At 32.5% G+C, this 24,575-nt stretch overlaps 1 protein-coding gene across 1 annotated transcript in view; it reads right to left on the bottom strand.

The window, feature by feature from the left end:
- Positions 1–24,575, bottom strand: part of LOC127735792 (dedicator of cytokinesis protein 7-like) — an 82,918-nt gene that overhangs the window by 17,192 nt on the left and 41,151 nt on the right. Inside the window, exons 22-34 of the mRNA XM_052246114.1 lie at positions 22,504–22,671; positions 18,965–19,047; positions 18,410–18,505; positions 17,516–17,656; positions 16,720–16,833; positions 15,326–15,636; positions 14,470–14,773; positions 13,910–14,086; positions 5,986–6,142; positions 5,537–5,657; positions 4,051–4,150; positions 3,278–3,409; positions 361–513 (exon numbers count right to left, since the gene is read on the bottom strand). Coding sequence (XP_052102074.1) covers positions 361–513; positions 3,278–3,409; positions 4,051–4,150; positions 5,537–5,657; positions 5,986–6,142; positions 13,910–14,086; positions 14,470–14,773; positions 15,326–15,636; positions 16,720–16,833; positions 17,516–17,656; positions 18,410–18,505; positions 18,965–19,047; positions 22,504–22,671 — 2,057 coding nt within the window. The remainder of the gene's footprint in view (positions 1–360; positions 514–3,277; positions 3,410–4,050; positions 4,151–5,536; positions 5,658–5,985; positions 6,143–13,909; positions 14,087–14,469; positions 14,774–15,325; positions 15,637–16,719; positions 16,834–17,515; positions 17,657–18,409; positions 18,506–18,964; positions 19,048–22,503; positions 22,672–24,575) is intronic.

The following is a 24,575-nucleotide window of genomic DNA, read 5'->3' on the forward strand; positions in this document are numbered from 1 at the left end:
ACCCAAACAAGGAATATTTGAATCTGGAATAATTTTGAATTCTGGAAAATTGATGAGAGATGTATAATGAAAACTTAACCAATAAAGAAGGGTTATACTGAAAAATCAGTGAAAGTAACCTGAACATTAGCCATGCACACTTTGCTAACCCTCCATAGTTGGGTTGGTTTTCATCATACATTTCTTATCAATTTTCCAGAATTTAAAATTACTCCAGATTCAAATAATTCCTTGTTCCTAGTTTTTCATATAATTTCTCTCATAATTGTGTAATAAATTCTTCTTTTGAATTAAATCGTTACAATACAAAAAATCCTATTGAGGTTTAGCACCACAAAACAATTAAAAACAAATTCTTACATTTCCGAGTTCAAAATTCTGTCTCATCAACATATACAGTGAGGCACTAGCTTGAGATCTGATACTGCCAATACAGGAGCTACAATGTTTCAACAGACGAAGACATAAATCAGCACATTGTTCTGTTTCCTCTTCAAATAATGGATCCAAGTACTGGAAATAAAAAATAATACAAAACTCAAAAATCTACTTAAATCTATAGTTCTTACAATGATTAAACTGAACTTTATAATTTTGTTAATATAAATCAACAAGTAAAATCAAAACAGAAGTTTACAATATAAAATTAAGGAGGTGTAGCCTGATTGCCAATGAGACAACAATCCATAAAGACATATGGACAAATATGTGAAAAATTACATGTCACTATACCGCCTTTAACAATAAGCAAAATATATAGCAATTAAAGGCCAGGGTATAAGAAAATGTGAAATAATTCAGAAGTGAAAACCAACAGCCTGATTAATACTACAAAGGTGAACCAAAAACAATTATGGTACACAGCATCCGACGACAATTTATATAACACATTATGCTCCATGGATTAAGACGAGCACATAAAAAATATCTATGAAAGAGGAATTACTAGATTCACTGCAAATATCTGCAAAATGACTTTATTTACTTAAAATTTTGTTGTTCGCCAAACTATGCAAAGTATGAGCATATGAGTTATACTTTTTGCTGACACATTCTGATAATAAAAAAGTCAACATAAGTGACTAATGGGACAGAATGGATGGGCTAGGATGCATAGGATCAATACCTGAAGGATCGAAATTTCAGGTAAACAAGAATGTGTCCATAGTACACGGATGCCCCACTCGCACTATCATTTTCTATGTTCAGTGGACCGTGAAATTGGAGTCAAAACTCTAATTTGGCATTAAAATTAGAAAGATCATATCATAGGGACCATGTGTACTAAGTTTCAAGTTAATTGGACTTCAACTTCATCAATAAACTGCTTCGCCAAGCGCAGCTGGATAAGACCGCAAAGGTCCAACTCTGGTTATAGGTTCCCGACACAGAATAAATGTAGTCAAAGAAATTAAAATTGGTTATATGATTTGAATTTATATTCAATTGAAGATTTCTTGCTTTTGTGCAATATACTGTGCTGTTGCGCAATACTTAGTAAATCTGTTTTCAGACTATATACAAAGAATAAGCAATTGTGACTCCCAATTTTTCTTTGGAAATTTCATGAAGAAAAAAAATTGACCCCCCAAAAATTTTTTTTTTACCCCCCACCCCCCTTTTCCAAAAAAAAATAACACTTGGAAGAAAATTTTCTTTTTGTAAAATGTGGTACAATTTAAGAGACATCAATACACTTAAACACAAGTTATTGTCTGAAAACTAGAAAAATGCTTGTCTAAGACCGTTTTTGGCCCTTAATTCCAGAACGGTTAGGTCAATAACCCCCAAAATGAATCCCAACCTTCAACTTGTGGTATTGAACTTTGTGGTACAATTTCAGAGCAATCAAAATACTTATACACAAGTAATTGTCCTGAAACTAGAAAAATGCTTTTTTGGGGCTCCTTTTTGGACCCTTTTTCCTAAACGGTTGGGACCATCACCCCCAAAAACAATCCCAACCTTCCTTTTGTGATATTGAACCTTTTGATACAATTTCATAGAGATCCATACACTTAAATTAAGTTATTGTCCGGAAACCAAATGTCTTTGGACGACGACGACGCAGACGACGACAACGACATGATAGCAAAATACGACCCCAAAATTTTTTTGCTATCTTGACCAAAAACTTTAACCTGAAGCCGGACAGACAAACGAACGGATGCACAGAACCGAAAAACATAATGCCCCTCTACTATCGTAGGTGGGGCATAAAAATTAAATGTGGATTGTGTCCACACGTGGACACAGATGATGCCCCCGCTTGCATATTATATAGTTATAAAGGGACATAACTGAAGAACAGTAAAAGTGACGCTACCTTAATTATAACTTGATCTGAGTTTTATGGTTATAAGCATTGTGTGTAAGTCTCATAATATTTGGTTGAGGCAAACTTAAGTTAGAGAACGGAAACTAAAAATTTTGCAATTTTTCCATTTATAAAGGGCATTACTCTAGAACGGTTTGAGTTACGCCACCAAAATTCAAACTTGTCCTGTATATTGTGGTAATACGCATTGTGTATAAGTTTCACAACATTTGGTTGAGGCAAACTTAAGTTAGAGAACGGAAACTAAAAATTTAGCAATTTTTCCATTATAAAGGAGCATAACTCTAGAACCATTTAAGTGACTCCACCAAAATTCAAACTTGATCTGTGTTTAATGGTAATAAGCATTGTGTATAAGTTTCATAACATTTGGTTGAGGCAAACTTAAGTTAGAGAATGGAGACTAAATATTTTGCAATTTTTCCATTTATAAAGGAGCATAACTCTAGAATTGTTAAAGTGATGCTACCAAAATTCAAACGTGATCTGTATTTAGTGGTAATAAGCATTGTGTATAAGTTTCATAACATTTGGTTGAGGCAAACTTAAGTTAGAGAACAGAAACTAAAAATTTTGCAATTTTTCCATTTATAAAGGGGCATAACTCTAGAACGGTTAAAGTGACACCACCAAAATTCAAACTTGATCTGTGTTTTGTGGTAATAAGCATTGCGTATAAGTGTCATAACATTTGGTTGAGGCAAACTCAAGTTAGAGAACGGAAACCAATTTTGGGACGTACAGACGGACAAGGGTAAAACTTAATACCCCCTCCACTACGGCCGGGGCATAGAAATTAACACATTTGTCCTTATTATGGACCTCTTTGACCCATTGAAGCTCAAGTTTCATGCAGCCTGCAAAATGAGACTAGAACTATATACAGGCAATAAAGAGTCAATGTATTAAGTAAATCTATTGTTTTATATTTATACTCACCCTTGTGACGAGTGCCCTCTGAGAAGCAAACATATTCTGTAAGACTAAAGTACTCTGATTCAGACCAAAACTATGTAACAATACTCTCAAGGCACTGCTCAATATCTGATTGTGACCATTTGCTCTGGCAATCTGAAAAAAATATGTATCGGAGATAGAAAGATGCCAAGTAAAATACAAAATCTTAAGCAGATACCCTCTTACATGTTCTTTTAAAAATGAATCACTATTTCAAAGTTAACGTGTTTAATCAGATTCCTTAAAATTGTTTTAAATCTTTTATAAAGATTTCACCATTGTGCCATATGGAACTAATTTCTGGCTCTTAGATATTGCTGCTGACAGGAAAAGAGAATTTTGATTATATTGTTTAAATTTTGAAGCCTTAAAACATTTCAGGCATTTGGAAACTCAGGTTTTTACTTATAGACATTTTAACATGGTTACAAATACAAAAACAAAAACAAAATGCCCTTACGCCCTCATTACTTTTTTTAAATTCAGTATCAGAGAATAAGAAATTGCCTGAATTAATTTAAGCATGCATTTGAACATTTTCAGAGGATATCTTCTACAGGAACATACCTGTGTAATGAGTTCTATTGTATCTAGGCAGGTCATACTGATTTCTGCAGCTAGATTCCCCCCAATACGAGTATATCCTTTACATGAACTTACCTGTGTAATGAGTTCTATTGTATCTATAGACAGATCATACTGATTTCTGCAGCTAGATTCCCCTCAATATGAGTATATCCTCTACTTGAACTTACCTGTGTAATGAGTTCTATCGTATCTAGACAGGTCATACTGATTTCTGCAGCTAGATTCCCCTCAATATGAGCATCAGCTTCAACATCTCTTGGCTTTGACCTGAAGTACAATGTAATCAAATATAACCTGTTAACTCAAGGATATGTCTTGCCTTTATGTAATTTTGAAAGTATAATGCAAAAGTTAAAATCAAAATGGCAATACTTTATCAATTAAACTATGCAAAACATTCAAAGTCATTTAATAATGACTGAAGGTGCAGGACCAAATAACTTCCATGTCAATTAACAATGACTGAAGGTGCAGGGCCAAATAACCTCCATGTCAATTAACTATGACTGAAGGTGTAGGGACAAATAACCTCCATGTCCATTAACTATGACTGAAGGTGTAGGGACAAATAACCTCCATGTCCATTAACAATGACTGAAGGTGTAGGGACAAATAACCTCCATGTCCATTAACAATGACTGAAGGTGTAGGGACAAATAACCTCCATGTCAATTAACAATGACTGAAGGTGCAGGGCCAAATAACATCCATGTCAATTAACAATGACTGAAGGTGCAGGGCCAAATAACCTTCATGTCAATTAACAATGACTGAAGGTGTAGGGACAAATAACCTCCATGTCAATTAACAATGACTGAAGGTGCAGGACCAAATAACATCCATGTCAATTAACAATGGCTGAAGGTGCAAGGCCAAATAATCTCCATGTCAATTAAAAATGCTAATGCTAATACAACTGCTTACTAAAACCGTTGACATATCATAAGTGGTTCTCTTTAAACTGACAAAACACAAATTTTAATATGTAAACTATGCAAAAGTTTCAAAGTCAATGAACCATGGTGAAGGGGGCAGTCCCATACAATTTCCATGGAAATGAGATGTGCAAATGCTAATATAACTGCTTACAAAATATCCTTGGCTTACCATTAGTAGTTCATCTTAAACTGACATTACATTGTATCACCAACCTTACTATGTAAACTATGCAAAAGTTTCAGTCAATAGGCCATGACTGAGGGAGTGGGGCAAAATAACCTCTGTGGAAATAAGAAATACCAAATACTATTGATTTATCATAAGTTGTTCCCTTTAAACTGACCTAAACACAAACTTAAACATGTAAATCATGCAAAAGATTCAAAGTCAATGAACCATGATGAAGAGGGAGGGCCATGTAATCTCCATGGAAATGAGATGTGCCAGTGCCAACAACAGCATAGCGAATATCATTGACCTACCAATAGTGGTTCCCCTTAAACCGACCTAATTACAAATTACTACATTGTTGATGCTGGAAACACCACGCCTAAGTCTTACTTTTTTCTACTTAGGCGAGGCACTACAAAAACCTGCTGACTTTTATCTTACAAAAACATTATTGAAAAGTGTTGGTATGAAGCTGCTTTTTTTGAAAAAATATGAAGCAAGTGTTTTCATATTTAATAACCAAGCCAAATACAGGATACATACATATCTGGTTGTTCTACAGTTGGCTTATATAGAAGTTGGTCCTTTCTCCATCTGAGTCTACCTCCTGACTCTGTTATACCTAAAACATTTGCTAGAGGTGGTGTTCTATCCCCTGGACCACCTGAAATATAAATCAAGATAGTTCACCTTTCTCCAAATCATCTCCAAAATAATTCCTAGTTTACAGTTTTCCCTTCTCTCTAATATATTATATACTTGTGAGGTAGTAGTTGTTAAGCAAGTGAAGAGCACTGATAACTCTCTTTTGTTTCTTTTATACAAGTTAGTTAAATGACGCATATGTCTGGAATAAAACATGTCAGTAATATCAAAGGTTTCAGTAATTCCATGGATACTTGATAAAGATAAAAAATATATTAACAGAAATTAAATCACCTCCAAAATAATGCATTAAAACTCCTAATTTAAAGTTAGCTCCCCTAGTTTACCTGCTATTCCTGCCAATGATGCTGAAGAATTTTGACGTCTTCTCATCATTTCCATACGAGCATTAGAACTACCAAGTATGGCTTCCTCTAACCTTGACTTCATATCCACACTTTTCTTTAATGTCTGCTGAGAATACTGAGCTAAGCTTTTCTTTCCCTGAGCAAAATTATATTGTAACTGATGAAATTATCTTCTGATCTTACAGGATAAACAATATATCCAATAATTTTCTCTCTAAATGGAAGAACTTATCTGATTGGAGGAAATCAACAACAACAAAAATAAACTGTTGACACAGAGATATATCTCCCCTGTCGGCATAAAATTAGGAAAAAGACAATCTGATGGACAGCAACATTCCTAATTAATTCAAAGTTGCTGGACTCTGAACTAGTGGGCAGGGCCTTGAAATGTTTGACAAACTCAGATGTAGACAGTAATGTAACTTTATAGAAAATATAATTGTCTATTGTCAGTAGTTCCTATCTAACGAACTTAAGTAAAAAAACTTAACATTGAAAATTGGTAATTAATTGAAAGTCCCTAGACCATGACCAACAGGGGCAGGGCCTCAAAATAGTCATCAAATTGATATGTACTGATAGTAATGTAACGTTATAGAAAATATCATTGATCTATCACAGGAAGTTCCTATCAAACTGACTTATGCAGAAAACATTGAAGATTGCTAATTAATTCAAAGTCACTTAACCATGACCTAGGGGGCATGGCCTTAAATTGTCGTCAAACTGATATGTACCGATAGTAATGCAACTTCATACAATATATCATTGTTCTTTCACAAGTAGTTCTTATCAAACTAACTTAAGCAGAAAACTTAATAACTGATGACGTAAACGACAATGATGATGTCGTCGCTGGAAACATAATACCTATGTCTGGCCTTCTGCGACTTTCGTTGAAGGCGGGACAAAACTTATCCTCAGTCCTTTTCCATTAATTTTTTTAACAGAGAAATAAAAAGTTATGTCATGAGGACAAGAAACACTCTTAAATTTTACAGACTATTTACACATATATGTCATGCCTAGTAACTGTGCAAAGAGAGTGTTGCCAAAAAGTATTCAGACATTCAAATCATATTGCAATTATATAGAAAAGTCTGCAGAATATTTAATAAGTGCCAGGTCTGAAAATTTATATGGAAGGTTTGTTTATATACTTGGTAATTTCTCAATATAAGAGGACACACATCTCCTACTTCTAATTCCATTTGTGTTCTTCTTGAAAGCTAAATAGTGTGAATGTGAAAATTGTCAGAAATGCACAGTCAATTGCTTGCCAGGTCATTCATTTGTCCATAAATACCTAGTTCCTAGAACAAATTTCATGACTTTGCATCACCAAAAGTGAATATTGTCAAAACATCAAGTTTAGAGTGGGATTCATTCAGCCTGTCAGACAGACTGTTAAACAGGCAGGCCATGGTTTCTCATTATGCATTCTATTTTTGATGGACAGACACAAATTTATATATTGAAATCCTGTATTTGTGAGGTCTAAATAAAAAAAAAAAATTCCATGGAAACACATTATCAATTTGTGATACAGGATAGAATTTTAATACAAATAGTTTTCTCGAATGGGATGGTACAAAGGGTCTTAAAGTATTAAGATGAGAACACAAGTTTAAATAAACTCATGTTTTACCCTGTAATTAACATTAGTATACAAAAAGACACAATGAAACAACTGTTTCAATAAGGTCACAACATTAAATGAGAGATACCATAGACAACAATTCCATTTAATACACACTCAAATCCATCAAAGATCACTGGATGAAGTTATATAGTATCTATTCGTCAATGGATATTAAAATGAAACTACAGAGTAAAGATGACTGATTGATACAACAATATCAGGTGTACAAGATGCAAAAAATGTGAACAAGGAATGTTCTAATGTGCAATTCTATTAATTTTATCATGATGCACATAGGGATGAAAATTATCATTATTCAGTGCTTCTAATACCATCATCAATTTACTGTGTTCTTCATTAGAACTAATGGCAGGCCTTTATAAACAAGACATTTACTTCAAAATGCAATAATTCTCTGTATTTTTCCCTTTTAACTTATTTTTTTTAGTGTTCACTTTCCCTTTTAAGGAAATAATCAAAGGTGATAAAGTAATGGTATTTTTTTTTTGTATTTCATTTCTTTAACTCTACTTAACAAATATTTCACAAGCCAAGAAGAAAAGTACTCCACCGTTAAAAAGAAAGGTTATTCAATATTTTTGGATTAATATAACATTAGATACAGCAAAGATAAGAAAAAACATAATCTGAGTTATAACTGTTGAAAGAAAAATATTAATATCATGATAATTCCATAATTAGCAACCCTTCTTTATAAGAATTTTTTGTGATTAAAACAAAAAAGAAACAACTTAAATTGTATTATTAGAAATAATTAGTGAAAAATTTAAAGGGTTGTATACCTGTGTAATTGAATCATCTTTACTTAAACTCCTGTTAAGCAAAGATCCAGAGCCTCGAAGAAAATCCACAGATTTGCGCTGAATCCCTTCCCATAACTGCTCGTAGGATTTTGGTAAACTTGCACTTTTTGGACGAGAACTCTCTGTGCCATCATTCCATTCTTCCAAGGTATCAGTAGAACCAGTTATATTTAAGCACAGATTTTGAAGTCGAGCCCATCGAGCCTGAGAATCCAATAGTACAATATGTATGGGTCAACAGAGGTCAATCCTAAATACTTAGAGACAACTAAAAAGTCACGTTATCGTTATAGCTTAACATGAAAGTATTAGGAGGTGTTTATATATAAGCTGATTATTTACTACTCTTAGGATATGTAAAATTATTATCTAGTTCTTAGATGCTATCAATATTAGATTTAGTTCCATAATGGAATATGATTTATTGTCTATATCTGGAAGGTAAAAATCTTTTTAGATTGTGTCTTTATTTTCAAATTTTTAATGAAATTCTATTAGAATAATAATATAGAGATTTAATGTTTCAACAGATTCAATATCTAACTATTTTCTATCTAAATATACAATCTAATGTTTAACGAGGCCGGGATAAGGTACCGGTACTTTCTGTATCCAACTAAAAAATGTGAAAGTTTTCAATAAAGTATGTAAAATTTAAAAAAAAAAAAAAAAAAAAAAAAATTCAATATCTGCGGTTGATAACACTAGTGGTAAGTTTCATCAGTGAAAAAGGACCATGACCATATGATGAGATGATCTGTAAAAAAATACCAAGACCATATGATAAGTTGCTCTGTGAATAGATGTTATTTCTGTTATTACTTAATAATACGGGGGGAAAATTCCAACTTGGCCAGATAATTTTATATAATTATATCTTATAATGTTTATGAGACTACTAATGAATGTGCAAATTTTATAATACTCTCTTTCAGAAGAGAGTGCAGTCAAAAAACAACGATCTTTCAATAAATGACTTACAAAGTTTTTTTTTAAATTCTACAGAAGGCCATTCTATCATTCAAAGTATTGTGAAATTTATATCTATAAAAGTCTAATTTAGATACTTATCATTTAATTCGAAATGCTGTCTGATATTTTGACTAAAATTGGCCTAGGAAATTTAATACAATTTTTTGCAATGCTTAATGAAGGATTGTACTTGGATAAAAAATATTGAATTGATATATATCTGTACCTCCTAAATGACTTTCAAACTAATGCTACTATGACATAAGTCTTAGAATATGTTTGGGTAAATATAAAAAGGTGAATTTTAAATGATTACATGGATTAATATTTGTTATACTGCATCTAGTCTACAATGAATTCACTGAAATGGACTATGCCATCTTATAAAAAAACCCTTTAATTTCATGGTAAACCTTTTAACAGTTATTTATCAGGTATTTTTATAAAGCAAATTGTATCTTTACCTGTAACTGATGTTTTTCTATTTTTATTATTCTTTTAAGTCTCTGAGTATTTACAACAGTTTTCTAACTATGTCATTTATCAATCATGCCATGTTTCCCCTAAAATATTCCTCTGGTTAAAACATGCATCCATGTTGGGTGTTGCTTCTGAAGCACTCGACAACATGCAAAGGTGAGGACACACAACAAATCATGCCAAACTAGTGTCAAACTAAAATGTGATGAAGATGTATGACCCGAATTTGATTTATAAGGTTAAAGGTTAAGTGGAAATCTGGATTCTACAAGGTCAAAGTTAACATTGGAGAGACATGCTAAGATGGTTGGTTGATGGTACATGGTGTTCCACTGGTGTCCAAAATAATGCAAGTTTCCACAATCCTGTTAATGTATAAAAACCACAACCACAGATTAATTAAAACACTTTGAAATGATAATTAGAATGTCCCAATTACGTAAACAATATCTATGAAGTGATTGTTATTGTTTTGATGTAATGAACAATGAATTGTTGTTAAGATTTCTTATATAGCAATGGGTAGAGAGATAAACGGATGTATAAATTTGATGAATGAAACATTGAATCAATACTACAATGAATAATATTCTGTGCACAGAATTTGTAGAGTCTATCTTCATGTTATTTAAAAACTTATTTCAAAATACAATCTAACGTATAAAGTTTTTGTTGTACATATAAAGGTAAAAAGCAAATACTTTTACAGAATATATATTTTTTAATTGACTCAAATAGAACCATTATATTAAACTCAAATTTATATTCAGAAACTAAAAAATAAAATATGGCATTAAAGCATAGATTAAATGCTCAATTGTAAATGTTTTCCCTTATAATTACATTAGATGTATGTTTCATTATTATACGTTATTTTGATTGGCTAACAGCAATCTCGCGTCGTTCTTCATTTTCTAAATGAATTTCATGAATTGTAACATACATGATGACACACGTTTCCACAATAAAGTGCACAGGTAAATAAAAGAAAAAATGATAGTAATTGTGTTTGCATGATCATAGCGAAAAAATGTAATTATAAGTATTGAATGCTTCTTTTAGTAATTTCATAGGGTTGTAAAAGCGTTGACCGTGCACACATTTTTAGAATGGAGCGCTTCATACAAAATGTACTTCGGTCAACGCTTTTACACCCCAATGAATTGTAGCATTAAGTTTACTCTGCTATGAATAAGAAATCTACTTAAACCATTGTGGTGACGTCAGCCTATTCATTTACAGTGGATTCTTTTTCTAGAATCAACGCTTCCTAAATCTGCCGCTGAAATTGACTCACCAAATTATATTCAATTGTTTCCTTTGTGTGCCTAATTTCATTAAGTTTGAATTGGCTAATTTACTGATTTCTGTTCACTAATGGAATTAATTTAAAAACTTACCTTTAATTTTTGTAATTTTTATATGCCTTCACTGGGAATCGAACCCTTCCTTGAAATCTGTTATGTGTGATTTACATCAACTCATCTACGAAACCTTTCGGCTACCAATGGGTTACACTATATATGTCTATTTTATATATTTAAATGAACATCTGATATACATCGGTTCATCGGACACACAGGGCTTGTACCTTTATATAGACACAATAGGCAGTCGTATAGTATGAGTTGGTAGCTGCGAGGTTAGCATGGTTAAAATCAATGAGTCAAAGATAGGGATTTGTCGGATTAGGTTCGAATCCCTGTATTCTCTCTGTTGTTCCAATTCTTAAGTTATCCTGTTTTTTTTTCAAATTTTGCATGTTATAGTGGATATTTTTGTAATAATAGCGAGTTTTTACCGTTTTTTTTCTCATTATTATTGGCTATTTCACATGTTTGAAACAAAAATGATTACATTCTATTTGTCAATATTTGTTTTATAAATATAGTATGATTTCATCTGTTTTACTACATAATTTTACAAAGGTTTGTTCGCAAATTCTTATGCGAGAAAATCGTGATGTGCCTAGAGTGCTAGAAAAATGTCGATAACATACTTATTATATATACTTTATATATGCTTTTTGGTCGGGTTGTTGTTTCTTTGACACGTTCCCCATTTCCATTTTCAATTTTATTAGAAATAATTTCGAATATGTCTTATTTTGTATAAACAGATAATATTCATATGACTGGTAATATAAAGATCTTTAAAGGTAGAAGTGTTATATTTGTGTTTTGTTAACCAATTAATTGTGATCTGGGATTTATCAATGCATCGTTGGACACGATAACATGGTTATTTAAACTCACTTACAATACCTTATAATTAAGAAAAGGCTTTAATTTTGAAAAGAAATTAACACAATAGTTTAAGTTATAGATACAATGGATAAGCGTAGATTCATGAAAAACAAACCATTCGCCCTCCGGGCTCATGGTTTCTTTTTCAAGAATCCACGCTTATCCATTGTATCTATATAACAGATTATTCTCACTATTTTCACACATTAGTATATGAATGATTTGTATGAATATTCTACAGTACAGCCATTCAGCTTTACTATAGCCTTTTTAGTGACAAAAAATACATAAAAAGTTAAAACACAGTCTATTCTATTGTAGCAGGGTTCTAATTATATTATTTAACTATTCTAAATTCAATAACAAAAGGAACTACTACTACCTGAGGTCACACCATCCTTTGGATTTTCATACAACAAAAATAAGTTAAAAAAAAAACCCAAACATACAACACAAGAAGTTTAAAATATAACACAGAATTGATGTTTCTATACAATTACTACTTGAGTACAAATGATTAATTATTTCATCTAAATTTTTGAAATGTAAGAAAATTGGTGTAATTTTTCATTTGGCCGGCAAAATATGGACCAATCTGTATAATTTCAGAACTGATGTGTGAAAATCCAAAGAACAAAAAGTCACTATGGTATGGCATCATGTCTACTGTAGTATGTCCACATACATAAAACTTCTTCCAAACAACAATGAAAATTCACAATCACAAAATTATTTAACACTAATTCAAATTAACTTTGTTAATGTTAATTCAAATTAACTTTGAAGTAAAAGACAATCTATAAATACATACATAATGGTGTTATCAAATACCTATTCATTTGATTACTTTAGACTACTAAAATTGAGGGTAATATTTATCCTGCTTATACCGATAACTTGCAAAGAAGTGTGTATGATAATTAAGATTAAGCAGTAAATCTGAATATTTTTTCTATCCAAAACAAAATTCTAACATTTTTAACTTTGTGACTGAAAACTAACAGAATTTGAACCTGTAGATTCTGAAATTTTTTATTATTTTTGTTTTATTTTATTTATGAGAAAAGAGCACCATTGCAAAAATTGTGTCAATAAAAATAAGCATTTTATTTCATTATTATTCTTCTTTATTATCATAACAAATTCAGTACAAATTTTACTGCTCCGATGCGGATCTCAACAATAAATGTGATGTGCGAGGCCAAAATATTTGAAAAACCACGATGTGAAGAGCTATATAATTCTTTTCCAATACAAATTATTTTATCAAAATAAGTAATGATGTCACATCCATTAAATTTGAAATACTGTTATTCATAAAAGTATTGAAGTAATAAATAATAATTTCTGGATTTACAACTAATCATGCTGTTATTTCTATTCTATATTAATGTAAACAAGCAAGCACTTTCCAAAAATAATTCCTGAAATGAGCATTTAATGAAAGCTTTATCACTTTGCAACCCTCACTTTTCTATTAGTTTGAAATGAATTTCTAAAGTAGATCACAATTCCTCATATTTTTATATAAAACATGCTTTCTACATTTTCACGTTGTGTACTTGTATGTTGGTGAACACCTAAACTTTACAATCAGATGTCGATTTAAAGTTCAAACTTTAACCATAAAATATAACTAATACTCATGCAACAAATAGATTAATTTATCTGATACTTTACATGATGTTAGCCATTTAAATGTGCAACATCCACACACTCTGATGCAGATCACTTACCCTATACTCAAAGTTTGATACAACATAATAAATAACGTCCAGTATTTGTTGTAGTACACCCACGTCCATATCTGACCACCACTGACGTAGTACTGACTGGTCAACGTTCTTAATCACCCACATAAAACAGATCAGAAGATTTCTTGTAGATTCTGCATTCAGATTACACTTTCTTGGCTGTAAAAACAAATAATAAACTGTTGACCCTGCAGTAATATCATGCATAAAGTCTGTCTCAGGCAAGACAAAAATGAAGAAGCTGTATGTATTCATAGGCATTAGTCTTTCAAGCACATTATCGTTCCTCGACTCAACATTTTGCCTTATGATATGTAATCCAACAAAGATAATGTGGATTTAAAGCATATTAAGTGTCATCCTTTAGAACTAAGAAAAAAACTGCAATTCTCATTATTAATTTCAACATATATCATATATATATATATATAGGACTATAGTCATGTTTTGTACATAAATCCAAGACTGGAAACTTAATTAAATTTCATTTCCCTGCAATTATAATGTTCCCCTTTTTCTTGTACATGACAGAAGGAACTAACCTTTGACCCATCATAGGAAGGACTTTCCTGCACTCGTCCTGCAAATACACTAGAACCAGCTATCTCCATAGCAATATGCTGATTAATCTTATCTGCATCAGATTCAAAGTTAAAGCTTTTGAGGCGACCTTCAACATTTGGGTCCCATAGCTGTGGTAATGAATCGATAACAATTCCTATAACTGGCATGTACAGAGCAGCAAGTCTGGCCTTCATCTCTGGGTCTGTATACCTCACATCTAAGTCGTGGTTCAACAACAGATTTCTCAACACATTGATGGACTTTGGATGAATGGCAGGATTACTATTTAAAAGAAAATGGATAAGAAAGTTTTATTTGCAAGAGGATTAATCAATAATATAAAATGACATGTAAGGGTATGCTACATACAGCATGAACATCATTTGACCTTAGAATATACTTTTATTTACTGGTTCCAATCTTCATCAGTTGTTTAAATATCAAGTATTTGGTCTCCTTTTTAAATTTGTGCAGTCAGTCTATGACCATCACACACAAACTGAGGTAATGAATATAATGAAAAATGTGCTTCATATAAAAACACAATCAAAGATAGTTTTGTACACTTACTCACTTAATAATATAAAGCGATTATCTGATTTATCTACAAATATTATAATCATATACATTTAAAATACTAGCACTTCTTATAGCTTATTCTTCCATTATATTTTTTTTTCATATCGACTTACTAAGCCTTAGACAACAATTGCCTTAATACTGAATTTATCTGAATATTGAAATGAAATATGATGTATATCTTCATTCTCATTTCTAAATAACATTAAAAAGGTATATTTATTTTAATTATATAGTCAAATGAAAAATACTCACTGTATATCTAGATTAACTGACAAGTCTGATAACACAATCCCAAGCAGGAAATGTTGCTGTCTGAATTCTATAGTTAATTCATAGAACCTTCCCTTGTCTGTCAATGTACTGGTGGAGGCATATGATGACGACGATGTTATACTGGAAATACTGGGAGTAGGACTTGATGAATTGGCTGATGGAGTCAGAGGGGTTCCAAATGGTAAATTTAAAGGAAAGTAATGTTCATGACTACATACAACTCTCATGAAATCTAACTTGAGTAGAATCAGTGATGTAGATTCAGCTAGGTTCCTCATTTTGTCACCAAGCTATAAAATAAAATGACATAATGAAAGAGATCCTTGTAATCTTTAATTTTTATTATTACATTACATTCAATTTATTGTTTTATACATTCTGTTTTACAATAGAAGCATATATGTGTATCATATGAAATTCTTTTGTAATACTGAAGAATCTGTTAAATATAATACATTTCTGTTAACAATAAATGTGTGTGTAATATATGACATTCTGTTATAACATGGAAGTGTACCTGTTTTATATATAGTACATTCTAATGTACTATTTAAGTATCTGTTTTACATATTAAATCTGTTTTACAGTAAAAGCGTATCTTTGTGATATATTATATATTTATAGGTTATCCATGGTTTTTCAAATGATAGGGTGTTCTAAGCTACAATCTTATTGAAGGGCGATAACCCTGAGATGAGATGAAACCAAGAAACATTCTCGAGTTTGAAAGACCATTGATAATCTGTTTATTGCTATTTTGCCTATGACGTCGTTATTGCAACTGTTTTACATATTAAATGTGTTTTACAGTAGAAGCGTATCTTTGTGATATATTATATATTTATAGGTTATCCATGGTTTTTCAAATAAGAGGGTGTTTCTAAGCTACAATCTTATTGAAGGGCGATAACCCTGAGATGAGATGTGGCCAAGAAACATTCTCGAGTTTGAAAGACCATTGATAATCTGTTTATCGCTACTTTGCCTATGACGTTGTTATTGCAACTGTTTTACATATTAAATGTGTTTTACAGTAGAAGCGTATCTTTGTGATATATTATATATTTATAGGTTATCCATTGTTTTTCAAATGAGAGGGTGTTTCTAAGCTACAATCTTATTGACGGGCGATAACCGAGATGAGATGCGGCCAAGAAACCTTCTCGAGTTTGAAAGACCATTGATAATCTGTTTATCGCTTTTTTGCCTATGACGTCGTTATTGCAACTGCATGTGCACCCTTAGTTTCTAGTGATCATTTTCTATCTCAAGCAAGTAGCATAAAAACTTATCACAAAAGAAGATCAAAAGAACATTACATAAAACAGTGATAAGTATTATATAGAAATGTATCTATTTGATATATAACGTACAGTTCTGCAATAGAAATGTATCTGCTGGAAGACAAAAAATCTGTCCATATAGGTCAACAGGTCATGCAGGAAGAATGCCAGACTTGTATTTAAACTCTTCACTAATGATGGATCCTGAAAAACAGATAAATATACAATTGCAATAAAATCAAATTTTAAAACCTTTTTATTTGGATAACAAGTTCATTGAAAATTGAAAAAAAAAAAAATTCTGACATGACAAACCAACTGACAGATAGGGATGAGCTTAATTGTCAATTTGCTGCACTGAAATGTAAACAAAAGATACAAAGATCATATATTCCATATATATGGGACACTAAAATAAATCTTGGGGTTGACATATTATGAAGCATCCCCATCTGCAAATTTTGAATTATTTTCAATGGCTATCAACACTGAAACTGAGGTCATGTATCAAAGTATCCTGTAAAATATGCATATTCATATGAATATAAGGAGAAATGGTCCTAAAAACTTCACCTGACCATTGAAACACGTTACAGAAAAGCATTTATAAGTTCTCACATACAAAAAAAGATGCAGTTTCACTGAGAAAACCCATTCAAATAAATAAATGAGGGGTGGGAGGACCTTTTCTGAGACGTCAGGATTTATACTTATCATGACTCAGATAATTAATGATAAATTATTCAGAAGCCAGGAAAGAATGCTTTATTTTTTCTGGAATTTAGAGATAACACACCCTGAATAAAATATAAAATAACAAAGGTCAATTATAATGTGTAAACCTATTTACAATATCTGTTTATCTATATATGATTCTTCATCTTACCTTATCATATTTATCAACTATATCCCTAACAAACATTCTGACGAGATTCTTCAAATCATCCTCAAAATACTCTGGAAATCTCATTTGCCTGGGTGCTGATAGTTTGTCACACTTTGCTAGATGTTCAGCCATACTCTTTATCTGTGAAGCATTATAATATTAAAATATATTAAAAGTAAAGTGATTGTTTTAAACTAGGTAGAGGTTGGTTTGAATTAATGTACAAAATTTGGATGAGCAAATAAATCAATAAACAAGGAAAATCTCAGATTTTGAAGGATAAAATTTGTGTAAATCTCAAAATATCGCAAAATTTGTAAGATTTATGTAAACTTGAACTTATCTCACAATACTTGCAAAAAAAAAGAGTCAGTATCTCTGAGAAATTGAATTCATAATAAAATGATAAAATACACTTTGTAAAAAGTTGCACAACCAATTTTCTTCCCACTGGTCAGTTCAGTTCAAATTGTACCTAGAGCTATATACTGTGAAGTATCGAAATTAATACATCTCAGGTGAATCATCTTGCTACTTTTTACCTTAGATATATTGAAGATCAACCTGAGCATTGGTTCTAACACATAAAATCAAAATAGAAGTTACCACATGCAAGAAAATTGGTTTATAAATCTATAGTTTTGGTTGTAAAACACAGATAAATACCTGTGATAAACATAACAAAAGAAAATAAAATGCATTGAAAATCAATTGACTGTCTTTCCTCCTCATAAACTGACAATTTTGCTGGACTAAACTTACAAAGTCAAACATATCTATATATTTTGATTCCTTTTTATGTGTTAAGTAAACAATAAAAACTTTGGGCAATATGGATGTATAAACAGCTGTTTAATCACATCTTCTTTTCTTTAATTAACAAAGAACTCATACCATCAGCTCAAAAAAGAACCAGGAATATGTCATAGCAGTCTCCCTGATGGGTCCACTCAAAACTGACCACTGTAGTGCCAATTCTTCATGTACAAACTGAAATATATACATAATGTTGCTAAATAAAAGTAGTCATTCAAAAAACATCACGATTAGATAAAAAATAAACACGTTTTTTTTTATGTATTGGAAATCTGGTTTTGGAAAGCCAAGAATGGCCAAATCTTTAAAATCTATTACTACTACAAATAAAAACTTCAGAGTTTGGGGTGATATAAGAATTTATCATTCTAATATTGATAAAAAATATGTACTTTCATACATTCAGAACAAAAAGTACTTATAAGACATGTCTGTATTCTGATGAAGCTGAAGATAGTAGTTTCTGACAGCCTCATAGTCAAAAAAAGAACTTACTGTATATTGTATAGACAAGGTATGAAGTAAAATTTGATGAATGTTTCAGATTTATTGTTGTATTGTGGAAGGATTTAAAACCTACTGCAAAATCAATTCAGCTAAATGACAACAAAATTTTATCTTGTATTTTTCTACCTTTTTGGCAGCAGTTCTGGATCCAAACATTTGCTGAGCTAACTCTTCTCCTCTCATGCTTCCTCCTCTATCCATATAACGACCTAAAATAAAATTTTAGTAATGGCAATTGTGTATTCAACAGATTTATTATCATGAGAAATTTCAATCTCACAGATAAACAATGTTTTTATATAAATTTCTAAAGGCAATTTTCAATACTGAAACTTTTCCACTTCAGCTTCAGGTGATATAGGAGTGCTGCCTGTCAGGGTTACTAATAGATCTCTGGTTGTTTAAACTTACCCAATGAAATTGCCCACTTCAGCACCAAGTGATGTAGCAGTACTGCCTGTCAGGGTTACTAATAGATCTCTGGTTGTTTAAACTTACCCAATGAAATTGCCCACTTCAGCATCAAGTGATGTAGCAGTACTGCCTGTCAGGGTTACTAATAGATCTCTGGTTGTTTAAACTTACCCAATGAAATTGTCCACTTCTGCATCAAGTGATGTAAGAGAATTGTCTCTAAAGTCAGGGTTATTGGGTTAAACTTACCCAAGAAATTATCCACTTCAGTATCAGGTGATGTATGAGTATTGTCTCTAAAGTCAGGGGTTTTGGGTCAAACTTACTCAAGAAATTATCCACTTCAGCATCAAATGATGCAGGAGTACTTATTATCAGGTCAGGATTACTGGTAGATCCCTGGTCATTCAAACTTACCCAATGAAATTGCCCACTTCAGCATCAAGTGATGTATCAGTTCTGCCTGTCAGGTTTACTAATAGATCTCTGGTTGTTTAAACTTACCCAAGAAATTGTCCACTTTAGCATCAAGTGATGTAGCAGTACTGCCTGTCAGGGTTACTAATAGATCTCTGGTTGTTTAAACTTACCCAGGAAATTGTCCACTTCAGCATCAAGTGATGTAAGAGAATTGTCTCTAAAGTCAGGGTTATTGTGTTAAACTTACCCAAGAAATTATCCACTTCAGTATCAGGTGATGTATGAGTATTGTCTCTCAAGTCAGGGTTTTTGGGTCAAACTTACCAAAGAAATTATCCACTTCAGCATCAGGTGATGTATGAGTATTGTCTCTCAAGTCAGGGTTTTTGGGTCAAACTTACCAAAGAAATTATCCACTTCAGCATCAAATGATGCAGGAGTACTTATTGTCAGGTCAGGATTACTGGTAGATCTCTGGTCATTCAAACTTACCCAATGGAATTGCCCACTTCAGCATCAAGTGATGTAGCAGTACTGCCTGTCAGGGTTACTAATAGATCTCTGGTTGTTTAAACTTACCCAATGAAATTGCCCACTTCAGCATCAAGTGATGTAGCAGTACTGCCTGTCAGGGTTACTAATAGATCTCTGGTTGTTTAAACTTACCCAATGAAATTGCCCACTTCAGCATCAAGTATTGTCTCTCAAGTCAGGGTTATTGTGTCAAACTTATCCAAGAAATTGTCCACTTCAGCATCAGGTGATGTAAGAGAATTGTCTCTAAAGTCAGGGTTATTGGGTCAAACTTACTCAAGAAATTATCCACTTCAGCATCAGGTGATGTATGAGTATTGTCTCTCAAGTCAGGGTTTTTGGGTCAAACTTACCAAAGAAATTATCCACTTCAGTATCAGGTGATGTATGAGTATTGTCTCTCAAGTCAGGGTTTTTGGGTCAAACTTACCAAAGAAATTATCCACTTCAGCATCAGGTGATGTATGAGTATTGTCTCTCAAGTCAGGGTTTTTGGGTCAAACTTACCAAAGAAATTATCCACTTCAGCATCAAATGATGCAGGAGTACTTATTGTCAGGTCAGGATTACTGGTAGATCTCTGGTCATTCAAACTTACCCAATGGAATTGCCCACTTCAGCATCAAGTGATGTAGCAGTACTGCCTGTCAGGGTTACTAATAGATCTCTGGTTGTTTAAACTTACCCAATGAAATTGCCCACTTCAGCATCAAGTGATGTAGCAGTACTGCCTGTCAGGGTTACTAATAGATCTCTGGTTGTTTAAACTTACCCAATGAAATTGCCCACTTCAGCATCAAGTATTGTCTCTCAAGTCAGGGTTATTGTGTCAAACTTATCCAAGAAATTGTCCACTTCAGCATCAGGTGATGTAAGAGAATTGTCTCTAAAGTCAGGGTTATTGGGTCAAACTTACTCAAGAAATTATCCACTTCAGCATCAGGTGATGTATGAGTATTGTCTCTCAAGTCAGGGTTTTTGGGTCAAACTTACCAAAGAAATTATCCACTTCAGCATCAAATGATGCAGGAGTACGTATTGTCAGGTCAGGATTACTGGTAGATCTCTGGTCATTCAAACTTACCCAATGGAATTGCCCACTTCAGCATCAAGTGATGTAGCAGTACTGCCTGTCAGGGTTACTAATAGATCTCTGGTTGTTTAAACTTACCCAATGAAATTGCCCACTTCAGCATCAAGTGATGTAGCAGTACTGCCTGTCAGGGTTACTAATAGATCTCTGGTTGTTTAAACTTACCCAATGAAATTGCCCACTTCAGCATCAAGTATTGTCTCTCAAGTCAGGGTTATTGTGTCAAACTTATCCAAGAAATTGTCCACTTCAGCATCAGGTGATGTAAGAGAATTGTCTCTAAAGTCAGGGTTATTGGGTCAAACTTACTCAAGAAATTATCCACTTCAGCATCAGGTGATGTATGAGTATTGTCTCTCAAGTCAGGGTTTTTGGGTCAAACTTACCAAAGAAATTATCCACTTCAGCATCAAATGATGCAGGAGTACGTATTGTCAGGTCAGGATTACTGGTAGATCTCTGGTCATTCAAACTTACCCAATGGAATTGCCCACTTCAGCATCAAGTGATGTAGCAGTACTGCCTGTCAGGGTTACTAATAGATCTCTGGTTGTTTAAATTTACCCAATGAAATTGCCCGCTTCAGCCTCAAGTGATGTAGCAGTACTGCCTGTCAGGGTTACTAATAGATCTCTGGTTGTTTAAACTTACCCAATGAAATTGCCCACTTCAGCATCAAGTGATGTAGCAGTACTGCCTGTCAGGGTTACTAATAGATCTCTGGTTGTTTAAACTTACCCAATGAAATTGCCCACTTCAGCATCAAGTGATGTCTCTCAAGTCAGGGTTATTGTGTCAAACTTATCCAAGAAATTGTCCACTTCAGCATCAGGTGATGTAAGAGAATTGTCTCTAAAGTCAGGGTTATTGGGTCAAACTTACTCAAGAAATTATCCACTTCAGAATCAGGTGATGTAAGAGAATTGTCTCTAAAGTCAGGGTTATTGGGTCAAACTTACTCAAGAAATTATCCACTTCAGCATCAGGTGATGTATGAGTATTGTCTCTAAAGTCAGGGTTATTGTGTCAAACTTACCCAAGAAATTATCCACTTCAGCATCAGGTGATGTATGAGTATTGTCTCTAAAGTCAGGGTTTTTGGGTCAAACTTACCCAAGAAATTATCCACTTCAGCATCAAATGATGCAGGAGTACTTATCGTCAGGTCAGGATTACTAGTAGATCCCTGGTCATTCAAACTTACCCAAGAAATTGCCCACTTCAGCATCAGGTGACGTTGGAGTACTGCCTGCCAGGTCAGGGTTACTGGTAGATCTTTGGTAGTTCTGTCGACTAAGAGGTAAAGATGAAGGTCTTCCAAGGGTATTATAACCAGAAGCATTGGCTAGACTGGCAAAATTTATGGATGAAGCTGAAAAATATATATATTTCTGTAAAGTTTACACTTGAAATAAATGCCATCAGTCTTATATATATCAAACAATGAAAACAGCTTGTTGTATCATATTAGAGACCTGATACTGAACCACACATAACAAACATGTACATACTAACAAAAAAGTATTAAGATCAATCTTCCATTTATAGAGAAAAAACAAAAAGTATTAAGATCAAGCTTCCACTTATAGAGAAAAAACAAAAAGTATTAAGATCAAGCTTCCATTTATAGAGAAGAAACAAATGTATAAAGACCAAGCTTCATTTATAGATTAATATGATTATGATAAAGTGTGTTTTGTTAAACATGCACAAATGAGAAAAATAAAGAAACCTCATTGAAAACAAAAGAGTATGTCAAATCAAGTTGTTAATATCAACCATTAGAACAATCACAAGTATGTAGTTTCAAAGAAAATCTTTAGGAAAGGTGTAATAAAATGACAGCTTGACAGATTTAAATGCAGAGGATTAAAAGATACTGGTACAGGGTTATTTTTGTGGAAGGTGTCTGTCAATTTATTCCATTTTGTCATTCAGAAAATATGTTCACCATGTTTAAAATGGATAAATATTGACAATGCTTGTAAAAAAGTTATAACAATGGTTTTATTTAGTATACTATGCATTTATCCCTTCTATGAAATTTCCTTTAATTAAAATTAGGTATAAGCCTAACACTAGAAATAAATAAGTTTTAAGCTATCTCCAATTAATATTTTTCCTTGCACAGAATTGATTATTTGCATTTCAGTGCACCAACATAATCTATCATGATCAATAAATAGCATATTCTCCAAACAACATTCAAGATCAAGGTAGTGTATGGTAGAAATGGAGATGGAAATTCATATTATACATTTCATACATAAATGTGTTAGCCTGTAATTAAGTGGTTGTCGTTTGTTGCTGCATATCATATTTGTTTTTCGTTCATTGTTTTGTACATAAATCAGGCTGTTATCTTTTTGTTTGAATTGTTTTACGTTTGTCATTTCAGGACCTTTTATAGCTGACTATGCGGTGTGGTTTTGCTCATTGTTGAAGGCCCTATGGTGACTTTTAGGTGTTCACTTCTATGTCATTTGGTCTCTGGTGGAGAGTTGTCTCATTGGCAATCATACCACATCTCCTTATTTTTATATTAAAATTAAAGTTTTCCCATGAGGCAAGAGGCCAAGTGTTTTTTTGACAATGAAAGAATCTAGGGAAATAAAATTGAGTCAACCTTTATGCTTCTATCCATTTTATAACATAATAAGTAATTGTACTGATTAAATGCTGTTTTTGATAGATTTTTTTCTTGTAAGTTTTAAACTATATTATTATTTCTTTCCATTCATAAAGATGATAGGGGAGGAGTAAGTATTGACAAACTAATTCAAACATATTTAATAGCCTGTCCCACTCCAGACATAGTTCACTATGTTTGTTTTGGTTTTTTTGTTAATGAGGTCAGATCTTTAATTATCTCACAATCTTTCTAGACTAGGGTGATATTAAGCTTGTCATATGACCTTTGTATTATTGATCATTGCAAGTTATAAGATGATTTTCTGATGTTTATTAGCAGTACACTACATAGTATTTTGTTGGGTTGCTTTTTCATTTAAGCTAAGCACACATCTTATTCCTATAATACTTATAGTAGACTTATTTAAGCTGTGCTACATATTACTCCCTGCATACATCTAATGACTGGTACTACATAAAGCTAACATTTAAAAAGCCAATACCTTGCCAGTTCAGGATTTAAATATTTCATGCATATACATTTTTTTATTTGATTTTGTATTGGGGACATCTACCCAGCTAATTTAACTATGTCATTTCATTTTGCTTCTTAGATAGCATGCTATGGCGGTCTTTATTTTTTTC

The sequence above is a fragment of the Mytilus californianus genome, unplaced genomic scaffold, assembly GCF_021869535.1.
Source record: "Mytilus californianus isolate M0D057914Y unplaced genomic scaffold, xbMytCali1.0.p SCAF_1, whole genome shotgun sequence".
Classification (NCBI taxonomy): domain Eukaryota; kingdom Metazoa; phylum Mollusca; class Bivalvia; order Mytilida; family Mytilidae; genus Mytilus; species Mytilus californianus.